The following is a 17,328-nucleotide window of genomic DNA, read 5'->3' on the forward strand; positions in this document are numbered from 1 at the left end:
GTGAGGGGCGGGGCGGGGGTCCGACTCCCGATGGGGTCTTCGGGGAATCGGGGGTCGTTTCGCCTCCCTGAGCCCATTTCCAGCCCTCTGTCCCCGGGGTCCCCAGACCCCTTCCACTTTGCAGGTGTGGGACAGTCCTAATAATAGGACACGTATTGAGTGCTTACTGTGCCACGGGCTTTTTAATATCTTGTCTCTTTACCTTTCCAATAACGCTGGAGGGTAGGTACTGTTACTTTTCCACTGGACAGAGAAGGAAACTGAAGTCCTCAGAGGCTACGTGCCTTGTGTGAGGCCGCCCCGCTGATAAATGCCAAGTCGGGATTTTAACTCGGGCCGGCTGGCTCCGGAATGCACCGTCTTAACCATTTTTAGGTTCTGCTGCCTCAAAGACGTAAGAATAGCACACCCTCCTTGTTGTAAGGAAGGGCTTGGTTGGTTTTGGAGTCCAGGTTCTAACGCGCCCTGTGACCTTGGGCAAGGCATTTTCCCTCTCTGGCTGACGTTAACTTAGCTGTAGAATGAGGATGTTAGTGCTGGGGCAAAACCCAACACTTGACTCTATTGATAGGTCTGGGGTGAAGTCCAGGTGCCGCGTTTTAACATACTCCCCAGGGAGGCTGATGGCTAGCAAAGTTTGAGTATCACTGGTTCTCAGGCTCCTTAAAATCCCTTCTTGTTCTAAAGTGCTTTGATGCTTTAATGTTTTCACTATTGCCATCTCTTTAAAGCAGTAGTGCTCTCAGTTGGAGGTGATTTTGCACCCCCGAACCCCTGGGGACATTTGGCAATGTATGGGACATTTTTGGTTGTTGCAAGTGGGGAGTGGGTGCTACTAGTAGTGGGTAGAGGCCAGTTATGCTGCTCAACATCCTGCAATGGACAAGACAGCCCCCCGCAACTAAGACTTATCCAGCCCCCAAATCCAATAGCCTCTTGGTTGAGAAACTCTGCTCCCGCACCCCCCCGCACCCGGTCTTGTTGCCCAGGCTGGAGTGCAATGGCCCGATCTCGGCTCACTGCAACCTCCGCCTCCTGGGTTCAGGCGATTCTCCTGCTTCAGCCTCCCAAGTAGCTGAGATTACAGGCACGTGCCACCACACCCAACTAATTTTATATTTTTAGTAGAGACAGGGTTTCTCTATGTTGGTCGGGCTGGTCTCGAACTCCTGACCTCAGGTGATCCGCCTGCCTCAGCCTCCCAAAGTGCTGGGATTACAGGCGTGAGCCACCACGCCTGGCCGAGAAACTGCTTTTAAAGTATCCCAACAATTCTGGGAGATATTGGTGCCCTCAAGTTTCAAGCTAACAAACTTAGCAGTTAGGATGAGGATTTGTGATTATCTCTGAAATCTAGTATGGTTGTTCTTGTTGGCTTCATACATTTTATCCAGTGTCTTACAGACCTGGTTTTTGAATGACTCGAAATTGGTGCTATAATTTTCAAGAAATTGTAGAGGAAGAGGAGCATTGGTTGTCTTATGGTTGACAAAAATTGAGACAGTTTAGCATTACTCCATTTGGTGAATGGGTACTGCAAGCTGTGTGCTTGCAACCTGCCATATTTAAGGTGGTTGAGCCCCCGCCAAGAGTCCAAAATTACCCTCTGTTCTTTTCTTTCTTTTTTATTCCTTTCTTTTTGAGATGGAGTCTCGCTCTGTCATACAGACTGGAGTGCAGTGGCGTAATCTCAGCTCACTGCAGCCTTCGCCTCCCAGGTTCCAGCGATTATCCTGCCTCAGCCTCCTTAGTAGCTGGGATTACAGGCTAATTTTTGTATTTTTAGTGGAGATGGTATTTCATCATGTTGGCCATGCTGGTTTCAACCCCTGGCCTCAAGCAGTCCGCCCGCCTCTACCTCCCAAAGTGCTGGGATTACAGGCATGAGCCACTGTGCCCAGACATTTTTCATTTAAAAAGAATTCCAGATACGATAAACTTTTGTGAGAGTCATCATTCTTAATTAGGTGACAGGGCAACTATTTAAGAGTTAAGGAAATATGACACATGCCTTCAGACTAAATGATTCACCATTAGGCATTTTAGTATACTGATAATTTAATTCCTTTTCTATTACTAGACATGGTACAGAGGTAAAAACTCTAAGACTCAGCTAAGACACTTTAAAAATGACAAGTTTGGGTTTTTAGGCATCTGCTTCTTTTGGTGCCCAGGCTGGTCTTGAACTCCTGGACTCAAGTGATCCGCCCACCTCAACCTCCCAAAGTGCTGGGATTACAGGTGTGAGCCACTGTGCCCTGCCCAAATCCTGTATTCTTAACCCCTACTATACTTCTTTCAGTAAAAATGACTTCATTTCAAGATTATGGAGAATAAATAAGGAAGATAATGGACCTGAAAGTGCAGGCATATGGTAATTGGAAACAATATTTACCAGTAGCTGCTGCTATTGTAATCATCATTTGTAAACCTGGGGATTGAGCTTCTTTTCTCTATATTACAGTTTTTCTACAAGGAAGATGTATTGATTGCATAATTAAAAACAAAAAATTCTTAAGGCCAGGTGCGGTGACTCACACCTGGAATCCCAGCACTTTGGGAGGCTGAGGTGGATGGATCACCTGAGGTCAGGAGTTCGAGAACAGCCTGACCAACATAGAGAAACGCCATCTCTACTAAAAATACAAAAATAGGCCGGGCGCGGTGGCTCAAGCCTGTAATCCCAGCACTTTCGGAGGCCGAGACGGGCGGATCACGAGGTCAGGAGACCAAGACCATCCTGGCTAACACAGTGAAACCCCGTCTCTACTAAAAGATACAAAAAACTAGCAGGGCGAGGTGGGGGGCGCTTGTAGTCCCAGCTATTCGGGAGGCTGATGCAGGAGAATTGCATAAACCCAGAAGGCGGAGCTTGCAGTGAGCTGAGATCCGGCCACTGCACTCCAGCCTGGGCGACAGAGTGAGACTCTGTCTCAAAAAAAAAAACAAAACAACAAAAATAGCCCGGTGTGGTGGCATGCACCTGTAATCCCAGCTACTCAGGAGGCTGAGGCAGGAGAATCACTTGAACCCAGGAGGCTGAGGTTGCAGTGAGCCAAGATCGTGCCACTGCACTCCAGGCTGGGAGACAGAGCAAGACTCCGACTCAAAAAACAAAAAATTCTTATCACCGCAGCAATAAAGTGGCTGTTTCCCTTAATGTTTTGTTTGCTGGTGAGTTTCTGCTGTCAGTTCTCTCATTCCCTCTATCACCCAATTGAGACTTGGAGCATGTACACTGATAGCTGTAAGGATTTTTTTCCAGGTTTTTTGTTCCTGTTCCAGGAACAGCAACACAAGAAAGAATCAAGTTTATCCAGATGAAGAGGATAAGCACATGTTTCTGAATGTGTGTGAGCCAATCCCACTGTCTCACTAATAGCGGGCAGTTGTGTAACTTTGCCAACTACGAGATTATTTCAGGCCTTCGTTTGATCAGCAGAGGCATTTAATAAAGTGCCTCTTAACCCATCAGCTCATTAATATTCAGTGGGGCCTTGAACTTGGTTGCTGAAGTTGAAACTAGCTGTGTTCTGCTTATGTCATTTGCCACTTAGCAAATGTTAAACTTCTTTGGCCCTCTTACTGATGCTGAGACATGAACACTTAAGGGGACAGATACAAAGGTGAGTTAGTGTACCTTAGACAGGCTTGGAAAACCTGGGTTGTGTGAGGTGGAGGGTGGCAGATGAGGCCTGACTCTAGAGCCAGGCTCCCTGTTAGGAAGCCAGCAGGTGAAAAGCACAGCACCTAGGTAAGAGGAGGACGTTCCTGGGGTTCCCACTACGGAGCAGGCCAGGTGAGGCCCCTGGGCACAGATTCACGTCGCTGAGCCATGGGCTAGGCATCCAAGATGAAGAGCCTAGAGCCTGCTCTCCGCATGTGCCCCCTTGGTCATCAGGGGCTCAGGCTCAACTTAGGAAACTGGCCTCAAGATTCCTGTTCCCACTGACTCAGGGTGGGGGCTACACAGAGGACCAAGATGGTCTGAGAGTGAAGAGGAGTGAGGGCGGTTGACTGTGTTGAGAGAGAGGAGGACTAGCCAGCAGCCTCTTGCTGGAGGCCCCCTAAAGGTAACAGTGAGTTTATGAAGCACTTCCTGCATGCCAGGTACCAAGGCACAGGGGATCTGATAATTCACCTGAGGCTAGTGGGGAAGCTGGAAGGGGCGCCCGGTTGTCTGGTTCTGCAGCCTGGCCTCAGAGCTCAGCAGGAGGATGGCAAGATAGTAAAGAAGGCTTGATTGAGGAGGCTGAGATGAGGCAGTGCTTGAGGACAGGAGTTCAAGACCAGCCTGGCCAACATAGTAAGACTCCGTCTCCTTAAAAAAAAAAATATTTTTTTTTGGCTAGGCATGGTGGCTCACGCCTGTACTCCCAGCATTTTGGGAGGCCAGGGCAGGTGGATCACGAGGTCAAGAGTTCAAGACTAGCCTGGCCAACGTAGTGAAACCCCATCTTTGCTAAAAATACAAAAAAATAGCCGGGCATGGTGGCGGGTGCCTGTAATCCCAGCTACTTGGGAGACTGAGGCAGGAGAATCGCTTGAACCCAGGAGGCAAAGATTGCAGTGAGCCAAAATCGCGCCATTGCACTCCAGCCCCGGCGACAGTGTAAGACTCTGTCTCAAAAAAAAAAAAAAAAAAAAAAATTTTTTTTAAGGCTTTTGATCAAGAAAAGTGGATGGGCTGAAATGAGCAAATAGGAAGGAAACTCCTAGTTAAAGGGAGATGGGTATTTTTATTTGGGTATAGCTCATGGCTAAAGAAACTTAAAAACCTAAATGATCAGTTTCAAAACTGAATTCCAGCTGGGCGCAGTGGCTCATGCCTGTGATCCCAGCACTTTGGGAAGCCGAGGTGAGTGGATCACCTGAGGTTGGGAGTTCGAGACCAGCCTCAACATGGAGAAACCCCATCTCTACTAAAAATACAAAATTAGCTGGGCGTGGTGCATGTCTATAATCCCAACTACTAGGGAGGCTGAGGCAGGAGAATTGCTTGAACCTGGGAGGCAGAGGTTGCAGTGAGCTGAGATTAGGCCATTGCACTGCAGCCTGGGCAACAAGAGGGAAACTGTCTCAAAAAAAAAAAAAAAAAAAAAGTGAATTCCAGCTAAATTCTGAAAGTCCTTGTTCTCTGAACTCATATTATTAGTTGAAGATTCTAAGCCCCACTATTAACTGTAATGCAATTTGAGCAAATCCCTTTTAGGAAGAAAGTGACAGCTATATGAAACTACACAGTGTGGGCGTATGATAATAACAGATAACTCTTCTCAGCGCTTACTGTGATGTCAAGCACTGTGCTAAGTTAAGGCCTTTCCCCTTGTAAGAACTGTAAGGTAGGTGTTTTTTTATTGTTCAGTTTTACAAGCGAGCACACTGAAGCTCAGGAGAAATTAAGCAACTTGTCAAACAGTACATGAGAGATTTCGTTTTATGTATTATATATAAACTACACATTGATTTTCAAAACATTTTTATTGAGATATTATAGTTCACTTATATAATCTACATTTAAAGGTTATTCAATGGTTTTTAGTATATTTGCTGAGTTGTACAACTATCACTACTGTCAAATTTCAGAATTTTTGTTTTTCTTTTTTTTTTTTGGTGGTGTTTTTGAGACAGGGTCTCAGTCTCTTTCCTAGGTTGGCACGATCACAGCTCACTGCACCCTTGACCTTCTGGGCTTACGCGATCCACCTCAGCCTCCCAAATAGCTAGGACGACAAGCAAGCACTACCACACTTGGCTAATTTTTAAAGATTTTTTTGTAGAGAAAATGTGACCCTGTGTTGCCCAGACTGGCCTCAAACTCCTGGGCTTAAGCAGTCCTCCCGCCTTAGCCTGCCAAAGTGCTGAGATTACAGGTGTTAGCCACTGCACCCAGCCTGTACATTTTCCTCACCCGAAAAAGAAACCCCATACCTGTAACAGTCACTCCTCATTTCTCCCCAACCCCTCCAGTGCCAGGCAATCTGCTAACCTACTTCTTGTCTCTAGATTTGCCTATTCTGGACATTTTATATAAATAGAATCTTATGTGGCCTTTTGTTTCTGCTTTCACTTAGCATAATGTTTTGGAGGTTCATCTACGTTGTGGCATGTTTCAGGTACTTAATTCCTTTTTATCACTGATTATATCCCATTGTATGGATGTACTATGTTTTGTTAGACAAAAATGTTTCTCCATTTGTCAGTTGATTGACATTTGGGTTGTCCCCACTTTTTGGCTATTATGAATAATGCTGCTGGGTCTATTTGTGTATATGTTTTTGTGGGTTTCTTTTTTTTGAGACAGTCTTGCTTGGTTGCCCAGGCTGGAGTGCAGTGGCACGATCTCAGCTCACTATAACCTCTGCCCCCTAGGTTTAAGTGATTCTCTTGTCTCAGCCTCCCTAGCAGCTGGAGTTACAGATGCGCACCACCATGCCTGGCTCATTTTTGTATTTTTAGTAGAGATGGGGTTTTACCATGTTGGCCAGGCTGGTCTTGATCTCCTGACCTCAAGTGATCCGCCCACCTTAGCCTCCCAAAGTGCTGGGATTACAGGTGTGAGCCACCGTGCCCAGCCCCATGTATAAGTTTTTGTGTGGGTATATGTTTTCATTTATCTTGGGTATATACCTTGGAGAGGAATTCCTGGGTCATGTAGTTACTCTACATTTAACTTTTTGAGGAACTGCCAACAATTTATCAAAGTGGCTGCACTGCTTTACATTTCCACCAGCAGTGTATGAGGGTTCCAGTTTCTTCACATCCTTGGCAATACTTGGTATTATCTGTTGTTTTGTTTGTACCCATCCTAGTGGGTGTGAAGTGGCATCTCATTGTGGTTTTGATTTGCATTTATCTTATGATTACTGACGTTGAGCATCTTTTCATGTGCTTATTGGCAATTTGTGTATCTTCCTTGGAGAAATGTCTACTCAAATCCTTTGCCCATTTAAAAATTGAGTTATTTGACTTGTTGAGTTGTTAAGGTTCTTTGTATATTCTGGATAGTAGGCCTTTATCAGTATGTGATTTGCAAATATCTTCTCCCATACAATGGGTTGTCTGTATTTTTTTTTTTTTTTGAGATGGAATTTCACTCTTGTTGCCCAGGCTGGAGTGCAATGGTGTGATCTCGGCTCACCACAACCTCCGCCTCCCAGATTCAAGCAATTCTCCTGCCTCAGCCTCCTGAGTAGCTGGGATTACAGGCATGCACCACCACGCCCAGCTAATTTTGTATTTTTAGTAAAGACGGAGTTTCTCCATGTTGATCAGGCTGATCTCAAACCCTAGTTCAGGTGATCCTCCCGCCTCGGCCTCCCAAAGTGCTGGGATTACGGCTGTGAGCCATTGAGCCCAGCCAAAATTTTGTTCTTTTGCATGTAGATATTCAGTTGTTCAAGCAGCACTTGTTGAAAGGACAGTTCTTTCCCAATGAATTATTTTGGCACCCTCGTTGAAAATAAATGACCATAAATGTGTGGGTTTATTTCTGGACTCTAAATTGTATTCCATTGACCTGTATGTCTGTCCTTATGCCAGTACCACATTGTCTTGATTGCTGTAGCTTTGTGTAGTACGTTTTGAAATTGGCAAACGTGAAATGTGAGTCCTCAGACCTCTCTCTTCAAGGTGGCCATTCTAGGTTTCTTACATTTCCATATGAATTCTAAGATCAGCTTGTCAATGTCTGCAAAAAGCCAGCTGAGATTTTGATAGGAGTTGAATTGAATCTATACCTCAGTTTGGAGAGTTTTGTCATTTTAACAATACTGTCTTTTAACCCATGAGCATGAGGATGTTTTTCAGTTTACTTAGGTCTTCTTTAATTTTGTGGGTTTTTTTTTTTTTTTAAGACAGAGTTTTCACTGTTGTTGCCCAGGCTGAAGTGCAGTGGTGAAATCTTGGCTCACTGCAACCTCCACCTCCCAGGTTCAAGCGATTCTCCTGCCTCAGCCTCCCAAGTAGCTGGAATTACAGGCATGCGCCACCACGCCCGGCTAATTTTGTAGTTTTAGTAGACTACATGTTGGTCAGACTGGTCTCAAACTCCCGACCTCAGGTGATCTGCCCTCCTCAGCCTCCCAAGTGCTGGGATTATAGGCTTGAGCCACCACACCTGGCCAGGTCTTCTTTAAATTTTTTTAAACAATGTTTTATGGGCCGGGCGCGGTGGCTCAAGCCTGTAATCCCAGCACTTTGGGAGGTCGAGACGGGCGGATCACGGGGTCAGGAGATTGAGACCATCCTGGCTAACACGGTGAAACCCCGGCTCTACTAAAAACTACAAAAAACTAGCTGGGCGACTTGGCGGCGCCTGTAGTCCCAGCTACTCGGCAGGCTGAGGCAGGAGAATGGCGTGAACCCGGGAGGCGGAGCTTGCAGTGAGCTGAGATCCGGCCACAGCACTCCAGCCTGGGTGACAGAGCGAGACTCCGTCTCAAAAAAAAAAAAAACAAAAAAAAAAACAATGTTTTATGATTTTAAGAGTATGTAAGCTTTATATTAATTTGTTATATTTATTCCTAAATGTTTTTTTTTTGATGCTATTATAGATGGAATTGTTCTCTTAATTTCATTTTGAGTTGCTCATTACAAGTATATAGAAATATAATTGATTAGTTATTGATCTTGTGTCCTGCAACCTTGCTGAACTCATTTGATAGTTCTAATAGTTTTTTGGTAGATCCCTTATGATTTTATACACAAGATCCTGTCATCTTCCTTTCCATTCTGGATGCTTTTTATTTCTTTGTCTTGCCCAGTTGCCGTGGTTAGAATCTCTAGTACAATGTTGAATAGATGTGGTGAAAGAGGACATCCTCATCTTGTTCCTCATCTTAGAGGGGAAGCATCCAGTCTTTCGCCATTAACTATGGTATTAGTTGTGGGTTGTTTAGAGATGCTCTTTGGGGAAGTTTCCTTTTATTCCTAGTATGTTGAGAGTTTGTTTTTTTTTCTTTTAATCATGAAGGGATGTTGGAGTTTTGTCAGATGTTTTTGCTGCAGCTGTTGAGATGATCGTGTATTTTTGTTTTATCCCATGATATGGTGTGATACGTTAATTGACTATCTAAAGTTATACCATTCTTGTATTTGTAGGATAAGTCTCAGTTGGTCATAGTATAAAATACCCTTTTTATATGTTACTGAATTTAGTTTGCCAGTATATTGTTGAGGATTTTTGCATCTACATCATAAGAGATATTAGTGTGTGGTTTTCTTTTCTTATGAAGCATTTGTCATCAGGATAATAGTGGGTTCATAAAATGAATTGGAAAGTTTTCCTTCTTCATCTATTTATTGAAAGAGTTTGTGAGACATTAGTATTAATTCTTCTTTAAATGTTTCATAGAATTCACCAGTGAAGGCCAGACATGGTGGCTCATACCTGTAATCCCAGCACTTTGGGAGGCTGAGGTGGGCAGATCATATGAGGTTAGGAGTTCATGGGGCAGATCATATGAGGTTAGGAGTTCAAGACCAGCCTGGTCAACATTGCAAAACCCCACTTTTACTAAAAGTACATAAATTAGCCAGGTGTGGTGGTGGGCACCTATAATCCCAGCTACTCAGGAGGCTGAGGCACAAGAAATCACTTGAACCTGGGAGGCGGAGGTTATAGTGAGCTGAGATTGTGCCACTATACTCCAGCCTGGGCAACAGAGCAAGACTCAATCTCATATAAAACAAAACAAAAAAACCATCTGGGCCTGCATTTTTTTTGGTGGGCAGTTTTAAAATTACTAATTCAATTTCTTGTTATAAACTTACTCAGATTTTCGGTTTCTTTTTGAGTCAGTTTTGCTAGTTTGCATTTCTGTAGGGATTTATCTTGTTCATCTAAGTTGTCTAATTTGTTGGCATACAGTTGTTCATAGTCTTCTTTTATTTTATTTTATTTTTTGAGATGAAGTTTCACTCTTGTTGCGCAGGCTGGAGTACAATGGCACAATCTCGGCTCACCACAACCTCTGCCTCCTGGGTTCAAGCAATTCTCCTGCCTCAGCCTCCCGAGTAGCTGGGGCTACAGGCATGCACCACCGGCCCAGCTAATTTTGTATTTTTAGTAGAGATGGGGTTTCTCCATGTTGGTCAGGCTGGTCTCGAACTCCCGACCTCTAATGATCCACCTGCCTCGGCCTCCCAAAGTATTGGGATTACAGGCATGAGCCAACGCTCCCAGCCCATAGTTTTCTTTTATAATCCTTTTTATTTCTGTAGAGTTGCTAATAATATTCCATCTTTAATTCCTGATTTTAGTAACTTAAGTCTTCTCTCGTTTTTCCCTGGTCTATCTAACTAAATGTTCGTCAATATTGCTGACATTCTCCAAGAACCAACTTTTGGTTTTGTTGATTTTCTCTATTGTTTTCTCTTCTCTATTTTATTCATTCCCCCTCTACTCTTTATTCACTTATTGTTTTAAAATCACACTGTCACCATAATACAATTACAGCATTTTTTTTTTCTACTGCCTCTTACTTCAGATGAGAGAGGTGCAGGAAGGTCTGAAGAGTTATAATTATCCAAGAAAAGTGTGCTGCCCTGTCTTATCCATAGATGCTCCTCTATGGTCCAAACTAAAAAAAAAAGTTAACATTGTAATGTATTTGGCTTTTATTTTGTGCAACATCTCTAACTGTTGCCTAGGAGTTTGAGTGTTTTTTGTTTGTTTGTTGTTGTTGTTTTGTTTTGTTTTGTTTTTGAGACGGGAGTCTCGCTCTGTCACCCAGGCTGGAGTGCAGTGGTGTGATCTCGGCTCACTGCAACCTCTTCCTCCCGGGTTCAAGCAATTCTCCTGCCTCAGCCTCCTGAGTAGCTGGGACAATATAGGCACTCACCACCTTGCCTGGCTAATTTTTTTATTTGTAGTAGAGATAGGGTTTCATCATGTTGGTCAGGTTGTTCTCGAACTCCTGACTCAGGTGATCCACCTGCCTCGGCCTCCCAAAGTGCTGGGATTACAGGCGTGAGCCACCGCGCTTGACAGAGTTTGAGTGTTAATCCTTACTCTGTGCTTTTAGTTTTGCTCTGGGGTGTGAATTGTAGTAAGTAGTTTCCCCTATCCCATGATAAACATTTTTACACACCTCCCCTGTGGCAGGTAGTGTGCTAAACCTAGCACCTTTCATTTCGATTGAATTTGTTAGGTAAGAAAATACTTAGTTTATGTAATAGACGTGTAGGAAGATAATGAGTTTGCTAATTATTTCTTTCCTGCTAAACTTCAACTGAATTCATAGTTCATAAGTTCATCGTCTTGTTACTTTTAAGAAAATATTTAATGCAAATTAGAGACTAGAGTAAGAGAATCTAGAAGACGTTAATATGACTTGGATGCTACCCTTTGGAATTCTCCATCTCTTTGGTGCGATGGACAAGTCATAACCTTGGGAAGACTCAGGGAATCATGGGAGATGTGTGGACTGGGCTCCAGAAGACGGGAAGGTATTTTAGCACTGGGGGAACACTGAGGCCTGGGATTGGTCCAGGAGGACTTATGTTCAGCTAGCAGATGTCTTCAACCACATTTCTTATTCCTCAATAAGAGTTATCTTCACTATAATAGCCATGACATAGTGTTCGCAAAACAGGGAGGTTTGATAGCTATTGGATTGTGGCAGTTTACCCATGATCCTGCTTCACTTTCCTAAGTGGCACTTTCTGTGTATCTTCAGAGACTGCAGGAGTAGTACCTGAATAACAGCTAGCATCTCAAATAAAAATAAAGCACATTTTCTAAGATGTATTATGGCATTTAAAAAGTGTTTACAGGCTGGGCATGGTGGCTTATGCCTTTAATCCCAGCTACTAGGGAGGCTGATATGGGAGGATCTCTTGAGCCCAAGAGGTCAAGGCTGCAGTAAGCTGTGATCACGCCACTGCACACCAACCTGGGTGACAGAGTGAGACCTTGTTTGAAAAAAAAAAAAAAAAAAAGGTTGTACCTTCCAAAAGTCCATGGCAGTTTATTGTATCCTTGAAAGAACTTTCAGAGTCACATTTTTGCAGGCAGCGCCCAGGCCTTGAGATTTAGCTCACACTAGAGAAATTGCTGTGTGGCTCTAGAGACGCGGTACAGGTGCCAAAAGGGGGGCAAGAGTGGCAGAATAGGAATGAAGAGGTAAGAGCCAGGTGTGCATGTCTAGCATGGGGAAGAAAACCCTCGATGGGATGGACGGAAGTGACGCATGTGCGCTTACCTATTTCTCTGTGAGTAGATCCACGTAGGTGCCCGGCAGATCATGCTTGTGGTCTGAAGGACCCACACATGCTGCTGGAGTTTACGTGCTACTTCAGGGCACGTGAAACTCAATACACAATAATGAGAGTGGAGTTTTGGTGGGAATCCAGCTAGAGAATGTAATTTTATTCTGACCCAAATTATCTTCTCTGCTTTCAGTTTTGATTGAAGTCCTGTACTTCCTGTTCTAGACTTGAATGCTGATATGTGCTTGAGAAATCCCCCATGTTCTGTGTTGTCCGGTGACTGCATTTCATGAAAGCTCCTGGCTTTATTTAGACTTAATTTAAGTGCTGTCGAGAGCTTAAAGTTGTGTTGGATCATCTGGAGGCTGTTGCCAACATTTATTTATTAGGTACTTAACTTTACAGAAAAAGGAATTCAGTAATTCAGTAACTATCATCTTTATATGTAATCCCCAAATTCGTATTTTAATTGTGCCCAAATGCAAACATAACCTTCTTACATGTGTTGCTCTAATTAATGCATAAATATGTTTTCCATTTTTTGTACTTGAAATATCTGTCAAACACATTTTCCTATTTTAATGTAATACATCCAGTTATAGAAATGCCAGTGTTTCCTTCACAGAATGTGGAGGCTGTGGACCCACGAGGTCGAACATTACTGCATCTTGCTGTTTCCTTGGGACATTTGGAATCTGCTCGAGTCTTACTCCGACATAAAGCAGATGTGACAAAAGAAAATCGCCAAGGATGGACAGGTAAGTATACTTTTACAATAATTTAAAGTCCTCCTGGGCAACATGGTGAAACCCTGTCTCTACAAAAAAAATACAAAAATTAGCCAGGTGCGGTGGTGCATGTCTGTAGTCCCAGGTACTAGGGAGGCTGAGGGGGTAGGATCACCTGAGCCGGGGGAGGTTGACACTGCAGTGAACAGTGATTGCGTCACTGCCCACTCCACCCTGGGCAATAGAGCGAGACCTTGTCTCAAAAAGAAGGTCATTCATTTTGGTTTATCTTTCTGAATAAAGGCCAATCTCAATCATACTTTTCCTCAGAGTCATCTTTATCTTAAGATTTCTATTTTGGGACGAAGGATGGGGACAAGGAAATGGGACCCCAGGATGATACAGGTTGTGTCCCGGGCCAGAAACCCTCGGTAGAGAATGACTTCTCATCCAGAAACAGCTCTCAGTGCAAACTTCTTCCACCGTACATGAACGTGGAGGCTGGTTTTCCTTGAGGAATATGGTTACCTCCATTGAATCCATCAAAATAGGCAAAAATCAAAAATAAATTGTGGCTAAAGGTAGCCTCTTCCTGGGAAATCCTGGCATTCCATTGGTCAGAGTAATTTTGTATTGACTGAGCAGGGATACTGTAGGCCAAGCCCTGCCTGCCAGGTCTACATATAACCACAGTTACATGTTGTGTGATCGTATAGTTAAAGCCAGCTCTCTAAACACATTGTCAGGATTTCGGAACCAGTGGTAAGAGGGGTAGGGAGAGGTGGAAGGGGTTTGATCAAGATGTTAAGGGTACTCTGTGTTTTTTACTCAGTGAAGAACTAGCAATCAGAAGTCATAATCATCATGGTAAGGTTGGACTGCAGCCCTTTTCTTCTGAAGAAAATACTGATCTTTGATCTAGATACTTTTTCAGCCTGGTTTTGGAATTTGTCAGAGAGTATGAGAATTAAATTTCACCCTTTTGTTTTCCAGTTTTACATGAGGCTGTGAGCACTGGCGACCCTGAGATGGTATACACAGTTCTTCAACATCGAGACTACCACAACACATCCATGGCCCTTGAGGGAGTTCCTGAGCTGCTCCAGAAAATTCTCGAGGTATTCATGAAAATGTGTTCAGGCTATAATCTGAGCTAAATGCTGATACAATTACTGGAGACACAGTTTGACATCCTTGTGTGCCTTCCTACAGAATTTTCTGATTCATGAATATGAAATACTGAATACCAATCACATTGTTCCTTGCCCTTCTAATTTGTAGAAGTGTGAGGTCTTTCACAAATTACACATCTAAGTCACTGGGCTTACCCTTTTAAGTACTATTTAAAGATTATAATTCGGCCAGGCATAGTGGCTCATGCCTATATTCCCAGCACTTTGGGAGGCTGATGCAGGAGATTTGCTTAAGCCCAGGAGTTTGAGACCGGCCTGGGCACCAAACAAAGCAAGACTCTGTCTCTAAAAAAAAAATTAGCAGGACATGCTAGTGCACACCTGTTGTCTGAGCTACTTGGGAAGAGGCTGGGGTAGGAGGATTGCTTGAACCCAGAAGGTTGAGGCTGCAGTGAGCCATGATCATACCCCTGCACTTCAGTCTGGGCAACAGAGCAAGACCTAAAATAATAATAACAAATATAATAATAAAATAATAAATGATAATAAAGTAAAAATTAGAACTTAAGGAAAATGGACATCAAACAGTTAATTTGTTTAGGTGCCTGTTTTCTTGAAAGTAGCCTCCTGAGCATCAATAATCTTAAGGAAGTTGTGATAAGCATCACTTACTATGCAGGAATTTTCAGATCCTGTTAAGGCTCAGAGGTCCGTGTGCAACTTTTCCTTGCCAGTCTTGTCACTTCTAGCTATTAGTATTTTGAGACCTTTAGTCCATTGCCCTAATTCATTTATAGAGAAAAATGAATAACTCTATCAAGAAAAGGAACAACTTTATTATAAATAAGACAGTCAGCCAGGCCCGGTGGCTCACGCCTGTAATCCCAGCACTTTGGGAGGCTAAAACGGGCAGGTCATGAGGTCAGGAGTTCAAGACCAACCTGGCCAATATGGTGAAACCCCATCTCTACTAAATACAAAAATTAGCTGGGTGTGGTGGCATGCACCTGTAGTCCCAGCTACTTACTAGGGAGGCTGAGGCAGAAGAATTGCTTGAACCCAGGAGGCAGAGTTTGCCATAAGCCAAGATCGTGCCACTACACTCCAGCCTGGTGACAGAGCAAGACTCTGTCTAAAAAAGTAAAAAATTAAAAAAAGACAATCGTTGGTCATTTTTTGAGCCATCTTTAAAAAGAATTTCTTTTTCTTTTTTTTTTTTTGAGATGGAGTTTCCCTCTTATTGCCCAGGCTGGAGTGCAAATGGCGTGATCTCAGCTCACTGCAACCTCTGCCTCCCAGGTTCAAGTGATTCTCCTGCCTCAGCCTCCTGAGTAGCTGGGATTACAGGTGCGTGCCACCACGGTCAGCTAATTTTTTGTATTTTTAGTAGAGACAGGGTTTCATCATGTTGGCCAGGCTGGTCTCGAATTCCTGACCTCAGGTGGTCCACCCGCCTCAACCTCTCAAATTGCGTGCATTAGAGGCGTGAGCCACTGCGCCTGGCCTAAAAAGAATTTCTAAGCTAAGTCGTGCCCAAGGTATTCATTTCCCATATATACTACAGTTAAATCTCCCATAAAATATGAAATATTTGTGTGCATTGTTTTAAAAATAGGTGTGTATTTTTGAGTGTGCAAAGATAACATGGATTTCTTGTTTTCTTCCTAACTTAACTGCAGGAGTAACTAAAAACATCATGTGCCCATTTGGCAAAGTAGAAAATTACTTTTTTGGCCGGGCGCGTTGGCTCAAGCCTGTAATCCCAGCACTTTGGGAGGCCGAGACGGGCGGATCACGAGGTCAGGAGTTCGAGACCATCCTGGCTAACACGGTGAAACCCCGTCTCTACTAAAAAATACAAAAAGCTAGCCGGGCAAGGTGGCTGGTGCCTGTAGTCCCAGCTACTCGGGAGGCTGAGGCAGGAGAATGGCGTAAACCCGGGAGGTGGAGCTTGCAGTGAGCTGAGATCCGGCCACTGCACTCCAGCCCAGGCAACAGAGCAAGACTCCGTCTCAAAAAAAAAAAAGAAAAGAAAATTACTTTTTTAACGTGAGGTCACCCTTCACTTAAAAAATTTAGTGTCGGCCGGGCGTGGTGGCTCACGCCTGTAATCCCGGCACTTTGGGAGGCCGAGGAGGGCACATCACAAGGTCAGGAAATCGAGACCATCCTGACTAACACGGTGAAACCCTGTCTCTACTGAAAATACAAAAAATTAGCCGGGCGTGGTGGCAGGTGCCTGTAGTCCCAGCTACTGGGGAGGCTAAGGCAGGAGAATGGCGTGAACCTGGGAGGCGGAGCTTGCAGTGAGCGGAGATTACGCCACTGCACTCCAGCCTGGGTGACAGAGCGAGACTCATCTCAAAAAAAAAAAAAATTTAGTGTCAAGGATTTTCATTTTTTTACTCATATTGGTCCATTGCAATGGACTGCACTGAATTGTATTCTTTGCTTCAAGTTATAGAGAGCCCATAAATGACCTGTGTACTTAGCAGCTCCAGAAGCTGTCATTAATGTCTTGTCTTTCAACAGTATCTCCTTATAACATATGCCAGCCTTTCTTACCACCTGTCTCTTGGAGGTTGTCTTTGCTCATCATTGGAATGCTGGCAGATTTTACTCCAGGGTAGATTCTTGGCCCTCCTGCCCTGTGCTTTGGTAAAAATCATGGCAAAGCCTTGCAAGTGTGTAGGAACAGGAAGAACACCTGGAATTTCTAGCGTTTCTCTTCTTGAAGGGTAACTTTTGGATTTCTGAGTCTTTAGGAACCTATAGGAATGGTAGGTAAGAAAATAATCCTAAACAGGGCTGCTCTGGGGGTTTAAAACTTTAGAAAGCCAAATTCTACATGTTTCAGAGGAAAGTGGAGAAAAGTGTTCTGTTAACTGGAGGGAAAATCAACTTCCTGAGGAAGTAAAGTCTAGCAACCTCTTTCAGTTTCACAGAGCAGTTCAATAAGTAGGAAGCACTTGCCAGTACACAAAGCCTTTTACAGTCAAGTTCCTTGTTGAATGGATGGAATTAACATTCCCTGCCCTTTGCCTAGAATAGATGGTTACCCATATTGCTTGGCAGTGCTTAAGCCCATCTTCCCAGGCTCAACTTTCTCTTACTGTTAGGAACCTGACTGGATCCCTGAATCAGGTTTGACTTTTATCCCCCTCCAGTCCTCTTATCCTCTTTCTTTCTGTTCACTGTTCTCTCTCTTTCTTTCTTTCTTTCTTTCTTTCTTTCTTTCTTTCTTTCTTTCTTTC

The 17,328-nt window shown here is 43.8% G+C and overlaps 1 protein-coding gene across 4 annotated transcripts in view; it reads left to right on the plus strand.

The window, feature by feature from the left end:
* ANKRD13A (ankyrin repeat domain 13A) overlaps positions 1 to 17,328 on the plus strand; it is a 43,458-nt gene that overhangs the window by 384 nt on the left and 25,746 nt on the right. For all 4 annotated transcript variants that reach the window (XM_023201840.1, XM_023201875.2, XM_023201943.1 and 1 more), the window contains exons 2-3: positions 12,839 to 12,971; positions 13,935 to 14,059. In XM_023201840.1, the coding sequence (XP_023057608.1) occupies positions 12,839 to 12,971; positions 13,935 to 14,059 (258 nt within the window). The remainder of the gene's footprint in view (positions 1 to 12,838; positions 12,972 to 13,934; positions 14,060 to 17,328) is intronic.

Source organism: Piliocolobus tephrosceles, chromosome 10, assembly GCF_002776525.5.
Source record: "Piliocolobus tephrosceles isolate RC106 chromosome 10, ASM277652v3, whole genome shotgun sequence".
Classification (NCBI taxonomy): Eukaryota; Metazoa; Chordata; class Mammalia; order Primates; family Cercopithecidae; genus Piliocolobus; species Piliocolobus tephrosceles.